Source organism: Amblyomma americanum, chromosome 10, assembly GCF_052857255.1.
Source record: "Amblyomma americanum isolate KBUSLIRL-KWMA chromosome 10, ASM5285725v1, whole genome shotgun sequence".
In the NCBI taxonomy this organism is placed as follows: Eukaryota; Metazoa; Arthropoda; class Arachnida; order Ixodida; family Ixodidae; genus Amblyomma; species Amblyomma americanum.
The window spans coordinates 27,139,871-27,149,573 of NC_135506.1; the positions used below are offsets into that span (position 1 = coordinate 27,139,871).

Genomic DNA, 9,703 nt, shown 5'->3' on the forward strand with positions numbered 1-9,703 from the left:
ACTGGTGTACCCAATCGAGGTGGGTGGAAAGGGACTGATATTTGAAGCCACCATTGACATAAAGATAGACCGGATCTAGATGTAGCGATTACTTCATGATCGAGAATATTTCAGGGTGTCCATAATTTGTGAGCCTAAGAGTTTAGAAAACTTAAAATAGCGGGAAACATAGTCTTGCGGATGACTTATAGAGCAGTGATAGAGCGTCTGTGAGCTATTATCGCTGGCGAAATCAATAAAATGGATCATCTGGAGGCAACCTGGCTGTCCTACTAGACTAAGAAGGTATGATGATGAACACCTAGCGTTCATTAATGAAGCTTTTAGCATTCCGCGCAGGTTCTTTCCGAATACACTGCAGCATGTGCTACGAAGTTAATTTAGACACGTGTATGCAAATGCCATTCACGCACCGGTAGTCGGGCCAACCAGGAAGCTAGCGTGCGTAGATTTGAATAAACGTGGCTTCATCTTCAAGTGAGCACGTTTCGCTTTTGCAATGCTTCTTATGGAGAGGATTTAACCCAGGAGACGTTACCGTCGTACAAGCTTACTTACTGTCAGAAAGCATATTCAGGAGACTGGGGCAAGCTCAGTGATCTTCAGAACTCATAAATTGCTGCCACCGTCTATAAAGACGGTTTAACGTTTTCCATCGTCATGCATAGTGTTCAACCGGTTACATTCGAATATATCTCCGCAGTTTGCAGTCAGTGCCAACGTCTGAGATTCTGTAGGAACAGTCAGGACCTTTCCTACGAATTTGTCAGCAGCGTAAGGAAAATACTACGCTCGACTTCATGAAGAAATTCTTTGTGAAGAATGACAATAGGCTATGCAATTCCATCTTGCTATGAGGGCTACAAACGTCGGAAACCTGGCCACAGGTTCGCCAGAAGCCGAAAACACCACATTTTTTAAAAGGTGACGGCAATGAGATAAGATTGTTTCCTGCCAGGCAGTTGGCTAACAACGTTCCACAGTCCTTGGGGCAATGGGGTCTTTATAACTGGTTCCATCTCCACTTTGGAGAAATAGCTTTCCTGTATTCAAAGAAAAGCTGCAAGCTTCCCTGATACACCGATGTATCCAACATAATGGCAGGCCGGCTTCTCTGGGAGTTTCATCAGCCGAGCACAACGAGACGTTCATAGCCCTGGCTGTGATAGTCACGGACAACGCGCCTGTAGGACTGCAATACGCTGTTGGATCTCTTGGGCAGAGTTGACGTTTCATAGAGAGCTTTAAGGATTACTTGGACGTACAGTCTTTGTCAAAAGTATGCAGCCCAAGGGGTCTGCTTCTGAGCCCTGCAGCGCGGCTCCTCTTGCATACTCAGGGACCCCAATATCACAAAGGCGGGATGAACTAAGTCCTTAACCCTCCCAAGCTTAGGATAGTAAAATGTGCTTAAGTGCCAAGCTACACGACTTGGAAGCAATCCCTTTGGGCTGTGTATTTTTGAGAGATACTGTACATTACTTAGACAGCGTGAATTTGATGTCTATTATGCGCCAATTAACTACTGGTCAACAGAGAGAAGATGAATGACGTCTATGAGTTGCGTAAAAGGACTATAGACTAGTTTTTGTGGCGTGTTTTCTTTCTGGAGTGATGCGTCAGACTTCATAATACATGGATCATAACACAGTTTTCATCTGCGACCACTAAATAGTTATTAATTCAATTTCTTCTTGATGATGTCTTGGTTTCGGTTTCGTCAAATAAATAAATAATTGGTTTTTGGGGAAAGGAAATGGCGCAGTATCTGTCTCATATATCTTTGGACACCTGAACCGCGCCGTAAGCGAAGGGATAAAGGAGGGAATGAAAGAAGAAAGGAAGAAGAGGTGCCGTAGTGGAGGGCTCCGGAATAATTTCGACCACCTGGGGATCTTTAACGTGCACTGACATCGCACAGCACACGGGCGCTTAGCGTTTTTCCTCCATAAAAACGCAGCCGCCGCGGTCGGGTTCGAACCCGGGAACTCCGGATCAGTAGTCGAGCGCCCTAACCACTGAGCCACCGCGGCGGGGTTTCGTCAGCCGAGCGACAATTGTGGCGTCTAGTTGGTGCTTAGGTCACGTCAGGCACGAAAAAACTCGAATTTATTCGCTAACACCATGTTTTAATTCACTACAACACTTAAGACAGCGTGCTTCAATGGCTGGAATGGCAATAAACGAGGTATCGGAGGTTATAATGGAGTTTTTTTATGCCTCACGTCACCTAAACACCCACTTGACGTCACAGTCATGGATGAAACCGAATTGAAACCGGCATAAAATAAGTTCAGTTATAAATTATTCAGCGAACGTAAGCGATTACAAATAACTCTATCTATGAATTCTTATGTCTAACACATCATTTGATACAAGAAGACACGCAAGCAAAAAGTGTATGTTTTATTCCTTATACATTACGGTTGAAGGAGACCTCGAGACCTAAATTTGCATCTCGCAAGCTTAAAAAATATTCGCTGATTTCCTTTGGGCTGTTTAGTAAAAAGTGGTCTTGTAGTGTGCGCACAAGTATATTTGGTTGTTTGGAATTTTTCGTCCTATTGAAACACGAATGCACGTTTTGATAGTGTGTGCGCCTGACTTTAGCGAACCCTTCTGAAGTAATGCAGACTCGCTGCTATTTCTTTCAATAATCTGTGCTTATAATTAGGGAAATGACGAAGAAGCAAAAGATGGTTGGTTTATGGGGGTTTAACGTCCCAAAGCGACTCAGGCTATGAGAGACGCCGTAGTGAAGGGCTCCAGAAATTTCGACCACCAGGGGTCCTTAAACGTTCACTGACATCGCACAGTACACGGGTCTCTAGAATTTCGCCTCTATCAAAATTCGACCGCCGTAGAAGAAGAAGAAGCAGTTTATTCGTGACCTTTATTGCATACAGGTTTGTCTAGTTCTTATAAAACGTGACTGTTAGTGGACGAAGCGCTATTAAGCTGTACTTAGCTGTGTTGTGCGGTTAGCCAGCTAATAACGCGCATATGCACGCGCTAGCAGTAGACAAGAAGGTAAGAAAAGGTGAAAGAAGAATAGGACCGTTGGGGCGGCTAACATGGCCGTACAGATTGGACGTCTAATATATTAAATGGATCACTAAATTGGACCCCGTCACCAGCCCGGGCCGTTAATCGGCAGCGTGTGCCCATGCTATTGCACGGAAAGCCCACTGAAGCAGGCCTTGAGCTTCTAGAAAGAGTCATCGAGAGCTTCAGCCGGGACCAGTCCCTTCCCACCGAGACCCGCAATGGCCGGAGTTTGCTTTGCTTGCGAGCGGTCTGACTCTGATCGTGGAGCCGCAGAAGACTCGTCTTCAAGCCGGTCGGAAGATGAAGACACCGCATCTTCCAGGAAGGCGTCGAGCCGAAGGCGATCCAAGCAGAAAGGCAGAGCAGCTTCTACCGTTGGTAGGCGTGGCAGCGCCAAGAAGCCTGGCACAAGAAAGGCCCGTCTATCTAGCAGCGTATCGTCTACCAGAAGTAGCCGAAGCAGACGAAAGGCAAAGAAGAGTCGTCCAACAGCATCCACGCCGAAGAAAGGCGCTGCCAAGCGGCGCAAGTCTGAGGGGCGACGCGGCTCAAGAAGCAGGTCTGCAAGCAAGAAACGCAGCCGCAATGGTAAGAGCAACGACAAATCAAGGACAAGGACGCCTAGCAAGGGCGTCACGAGTAAGCGAATAGTGAAGACGACACGACGGTCAAGGAGCTCGCCTTCAAGGAGCAGGGTCGGAAGATCATCAAGTAACTCTCTCGATAACAAAACTAAGAGTAAGCCCAGGGCAACAAAGGAACGCCAATCACAAAGCAGCTCTTCGAGGACAACCAAGATTAAGCGCACGACTCCAAGACGTCCGCGGCGTAGTGTTCACTCCTCCAACGTCGGCGACGGAGGGAGCGAACAAAAAGCTAGAAGTCAACGCAGGTCTGCCAGCAGACCATCTGCTGTCGGAACCAGGAACAAGGGCAAAGGCAGAAAGTCCCAGCGTTCAAGAAGCACGGTAAAAAAGCGGAGTACTAAAAGGATTAGTCAGCCAAGTAGTCACTCATCAACGAGCCGCTCTTCACGCACAAGCACCAAGTCCAAGAGTACGGCTCGAAGTCAATCTTCGAGCGCCTCTGGTCATGGCAAACGAAAAGGGAGAAGGCAGCGTAAGGCAGTCGGCGTATCACCTGCTAGCGTAACCAAGACCAAACCCAAGGGCAGAAAGCAACGGCGGCCGAGAACCTCATCGTCGAGCAGAAGCGCGGTGAGCAAGCGGAGAACTAAAAGGCTGAAGAAGCCAAGTAGGAGCTCGTCGACCAGCCGTTCTTCGAGCAGAAGCAGCAAGTCCAAGCGTTCGTCTCGAACGCACGGGCGGAAAAATGCCCGACCTTCAAAAGCCAGTGTTGGTAGCGAAAGCAAACCCGGAAAACAGCACCGGCCAGTGAGCACACCATCTGTCAGGAAAGCTGCACATAAGCTGCAGGACCAGAAAGGGCAGCGGTCAAGGAGCACGTCATCGAAAAGAAGTGCTGTGAACAAGCGCAGGATCAAAAGGCCAAGGCAGCCAAGTAAAAGTTCGACAATCAGCTCAACTAGTGATCAGGGATACAAGCACACGACGAAGAGGCGCCGCTTGCGAAGTAGCCACTCTTCGAGCGTCGGGGTTGGTGGTGAACGAAAACACAGAAAACTCCGCCGGTCTGCGAGTTCATCACCTGCCGCCGAAACCGGGAACAAGCATAAGGACCGAAAGCATCATCACCACCACCGGTCAAGAAGCACGTCTTCAAGAAGCAGTGCTGCAAGGAAGCACGGGACCAAAAGACGTAGGCAGTCTGGTAGCCGTTCGTCACGTAGCTTGAATAGGAGTACAGCAAACAAGCACCGTGCTAAGAAACGTCGTTTGTCCGCAAGCACGTCTTTTACCAGGAGCAAAACGCTCAAGCGTGTATCCACAAGGCACAGACGGTCCAGAAGCAGGACTTCTAGGAGTAAGAGTACGCGAAGGTCATCCTCCACGAGACGCGAACACACAGCTAAAGCTAAGAAAGGGAAAAGGAATAGGAGGAAGAGCAGAAGTTCGGAATCTTTTTCGTCGATCTCAACGATACCCTTGGCACTGCTGTTCATCATGGAGTCGACTGGCGTCGCACCACATGAATCCAAAAGTACTGAGGACCACAAATAGGACTTGCAAAAAATCCAGCGCCGCATATCCAGTCTTACAACTGAACATTCTGAGGAAGGCTTGCCGAAAGGCAGCATGTCTTATTCCATGCAGATGTATCCAGGTGCATTTGTTCTTGGAAGTGAAAATTTTTAACTGTCTGCTTTAACTTGTTCGATAAAGCGGCAGTAGATAACGTTAGGCCATTGGCATCATGGTGATGGGAAATAAACGATGATTGGCAACCTAAACGTCACAAATTTCGTCAAATGTTTACTGGGATCCCATAATGTGGAGCAGATTTGTAGTAAGGAGAGTAATTACTCATTGATATTCATCTTCAAACATTGACATTACTCACCTTCAAACATTATTTACTCATTGACACTCAAGACAACTATACAGCTTCCACAAAATCTTCGTAGTTATAGATTCGTCCTGGTCCGTGGTTCGAACCAGGGACCACCGTGTAACCCGAAAAGTCGCAGTAACAACGGGGCTAACCAGTACTGATAGTAAGTGGTAGGGCATGAGCAAATTGGTCGAACTGTAAGTAGAATCTCCACAGGTGTAGGTTTGTAATAAGGGACTGATTACTGATAGACATCGACCGAAGCACAGCCATACAACCACAGAGGAAATCCGTACAGCTTCCACAAACTTTCGTAGTTAAAGAAAAACGTGAATTTTTCTTGAACTACGATTTTTTGGGAAGCTGTATAGCTTTCCTTTGTAGCCGTATGGCTGCGCTTGGGTGGATGCCAATGGGTAATCACTCCCTTATTACAAACGTCAAAAGATTTATCATTTATATCACTGTCCTAAAAAAACGCGTTCCAGGCACTTGAATATTCGCGCGCATAGGTGCATGGACTTTATAGAGCCTATATACTACATTAGTATAGGCAGAAAGGCGCTATGATCCGCGTGTGTGGAGGGAAGTGCTATTTACACAACGTTACACACAAAGACGTCTACATAGCGCTATTTACACAAATGTGTGTACATAGCGCTTGTGTTTGGTTTACAGCTACATGACTCGAAATCACCGACAAGTATGCATGTCGCGGGTTGTAGCTAAATTTCTTCTGTAATTGTAGGACACCAGGTGCTGCGCAAACAAGCGATGCTGGACATTTTAGGTCATGAAACAATTCTCAAAAAGGGAACCTTTGGCTCTGTGTTTTTAGGTGCTCAGAAACACCTAAAACACGATGGCCTTACACCTAAATAAATAGAATGCGTCCGGACTTGCACTGGCGTACTCCCAATGTAATAGAACAACGACAGCGACTTGAGTCTGAAGCGATAATATTAGAGGATATCTACAGTATGCAGCGTGGCTGAGAAGGATGAAGAAAAAATTATAAAAGCGGCTTACCATTGCTAAGGCGGCGCACTAGGGTGACAAATAAATTGTACGTAGGAAAGATTTGGGTACTGAAGTGTTTTCTTGCTTGCTAAGGCTTTAGTGCAGAAGCGCTTCTTAGCAGCCAAAATAAGCTACGTGGCCGTACTCATCAGCTCAGCTGCGCTGCCCAAACACCCAGAGTTTTAGAAATCCTGTGACCCAGAGGGTAGTTGCGATGCTGCTGTCATCATCATCAGTCATTGTCATTATCAGTTCAAGAACTTTGTGGCTATGAGTCATTGGTGGCAGAAAATGGCCAGCAAACCTTGGCCAATACCCCCGCGTGAGTGTGTGCCATGTTTACTGATGTCCATTGGCGCTTCTTTGCTTGGACGAAGCGACAGGAGTGTGCGCCCTGCTGTGCAAAATTTCCTTCAAGAAACGCAGCGACACCCATTCTAATTTCTTTTTCCCTCTTTCAGTCAGTACGACATTGAAGCATTACAGGCATTGTACACTATTATGCACATTAAGCCATTGTCCCGTCTTCGATCTCCAAGTTAACAGGACCCCTTTCCTTCCGTCTTCCAATCTATCAGACTACATACTATTACCACTCCTTTTCCCGTCAAAACTTTCCTGTATCCAGCAATTAACCGCCTGTGTCTTGGCCACTTCCCCGCAGTGGGTATGTGCCAGCAACGTCTGAAGACTACTACTACTACTACTACTACTACTACTACTACTACTACTACTACTACTACTACTACTACTACTACTACTACTTACTACTACTACTACTACTACTACTACTACTGCTACTGCTGCTACTGCTGCTACTACTACTATTACTGCTCTGCTACTACTACTACTACTACTACTACTAGTACTAGTACTAGTACTACTACTACTACTACTACTTACTACTACTACTACTGCTACTGCTGCTACTACTACTACTACTACTACTACTACTACTAAATGGTCACGCTCTGGAAGAAGTGGACAAAGAAGAAGCGTTGAGTCGGCATGGCTTGTAGAAAATTCCGCGTCGCCCTCATCCAGTACCTTGTCAGTGCGAGCAAAGCCAAGAACCTGTTCAGGGCCAGCACTGAGGTGGAGAAGGCAGCAGCCAGCGGTGCCAAGGTTGTGTGCTTGCCCGAGTACTTCGGCTTCCCCTTCGGCGTCCAGCACTTCGCGCCGAACGCCGAACCCGTTCCAGGAGAGACGAGCACGATGCTTTCCGAAGCCGCCAAAAGACACGGCGTCTATCTCATCGGTGGCTCCATGGCTGAACGTGAAGACGGCAGGCTCTATAACACTTGCCTCGCTTACGGCCCTGATGGGACCCTGCTGGCCAAGCATCGCAAGGTCCACCTCTTCGACGTCGACATCCCCGGAAAGATCACTTTCAAAGAGTCGGACAGCTTCGCGGCTGGCAATTCGCTGACCATATTTGACGCGTCTTTGTGCAAGATCGGCTTGGGAATCTGTTACGACCTGCGTTTTGCGCCGGTGGCTCAGATCTACGCAGAGCGTGGTTGCACGCTCCTGGTATACCCAAGCGCCTTCAACATGACCACGGGGCCACTTCACTGGGAGCTACTGCAACGCATTAGGGCCGTCGATAACCAGGTATATAAGAGGCTAACAAATATATTATAATTCGACCTAGTAATATAGCTTCCCGCCGCTGCTTTCACTTGTCTAAGATACTTCTCTGTTTATATAGATATTGTGGGTCAGTACGGCCCTCAATGACTGGCTTTCCATTTGGCTGTCAGAGCAAATATTCCAGAAGTCTGAAGTACTTTTTCTATGGATCATTATAATGAAAACACTTTTGCTGTCCATACGTGTTACAAAACGCAACGAAACATGGTGCTGGTTTCAAGCTAGAGCAGCAACCTTGACAGTAACCTTGAAGAAGCAAGCCTTTTGAGTCCAATGAGATCAACAACCAATTTTCGAGGTGCTATAAGAAAGCAAAGTTGTTTTAGTTTCCTCCGTGTTTGATTTTGCTGTGGTCCCCAAAACGCGACTGGGAGGATGCGGTCAGAATTCAGTCAATGCTGGCAGAAGTTATTTGGAATCAGATATCGAAGGTCGTTTTTTGGGGGTAGATGCAGAAATACTGAGCGCAATAGATGTTCATTAGCGACGCGAGTGGTGTCACTAGCTCCATAACATTCGTTCCTGTCTGCCTGAACAGGTATACGTAGCCACGACCTCTCCTGCAACGGACAAGCGTGCGCCAGTGGTTGCATGGGGACACAGTATGCTGGTGGACCCAATGGGGCAAGTGGTCGCTTCCGCCGGACACGACGAGAGAGCGGTTATCGCGGACGTGGACCTAGATTACTTGCAGTCTGTGAGAAAGCAGATACCACTCACCAGGCAGAAGAGGAACGACCTTTACGAAGTGATTTCCCGGAAATAATGACTACACTCGCAAGCTTTATTCTATGCGTTTCAATTTTCTAACTTCTATTTTTTTATCCCTTTAGGTACCTCCTTGTTCAAGTTCTTCTCCAAACGTTGCCTGTAACAGTTATTTTTTTCGTAGTCCGCTACTAGCTGGCAGCGAAGCTCAGTGTTAGTTCAGAGATACCGGATCTTTGAATGGGCATTTCAGCGTCAATAAACTGGTTATTAATCCCAAAATGGGAGCTGTGACAAAATGCCAAGAAAACTCCAGACGTTAAAGATTTTTTTTCTGCATGGAGCAAGACAATTTATTCCTACAAAACAAAATGACGTACGTGCTGAACATTCGCTACTCGCTCATGCTTGGAAAGCCATCTCTTATCTGAAAAATTGGTGTTTCTTTTCATAACGCTTCTACTCGTTCATTCAGGTTGGTGAGCTTGTAAAGTGCTGATTTTTAGCCTTCATTTGAAAGACATGACTGCTTAAAATTGGTCATAGCGAAAGTCATTAGCGTAAACTACAGTGCATATCCGGGGGCTTTTCCTACTACTCACCGCGTAAAATGAGTGCCTCGTAGTTTATGCGGATCACCAAGGATTGCAGCTCATTTCAAGCAGATTAGATCATTGTTTCACGCAGTTTCTACATAATTATAATTTTCTAACAGGTATAAAGAAGAGGGTTGTATCTCCAGAGAATTAATGGCACAGAAGACCAGTACAGTGAAAACGAAAGAAGAAAGTAGTGGAAAAAA

At 46.7% G+C, this 9,703-nt stretch overlaps 2 protein-coding genes across 2 annotated transcripts; both read left to right on the forward strand.

Annotated features, from left to right (window-relative positions):
* Positions 1-3,040: 3,040 nt before the first annotated feature.
* LOC144106412 (uncharacterized) lies at positions 3,041-5,408 on the forward strand. Its single transcript, XM_077639218.1, has one exon. It carries the CDS (start codon positions 3,267-3,269, stop codon positions 5,187-5,189), a length of 1,923 nt encoding a protein of 640 aa, XP_077495344.1. The 5' UTR covers positions 3,041-3,266; the 3' UTR covers positions 5,190-5,408.
* A 2,140-nt stretch (positions 5,409-7,548) lies between these two features.
* On the forward strand, positions 7,549-9,021 carry LOC144106415 (omega-amidase NIT2-like). The gene is made up of 2 exons (XM_077639220.1): positions 7,549-8,154; positions 8,732-9,021. Exons 1-2 carry the CDS (start codon positions 7,549-7,551, stop codon positions 8,957-8,959), a joined length of 834 nt encoding a protein of 277 aa, XP_077495346.1. The 3' UTR covers positions 8,960-9,021.
* Positions 9,022-9,703: the final 682 nt, after the last annotated feature.

Coding starts and splice junctions, on each gene's coding strand:
- LOC144106415 (XM_077639220.1), top strand. CDS start 7,549: ATGGCTTGTAGAAAATTCCGCGTCGCCCTCATCCAGTACCTTGTCAGT. Junction 8,155..8,731: donor TTAGGGCCGTCGATAACCAG/GTATATAAGAGG, acceptor CTGCCTGAACAG/GTATACGTAGCCACGACCTC.
- LOC144106412 (XM_077639218.1), top strand. CDS start 3,267: ATGGCCGGAGTTTGCTTTGCTTGCGAGCGGTCTGACTCTGATCGTGGA.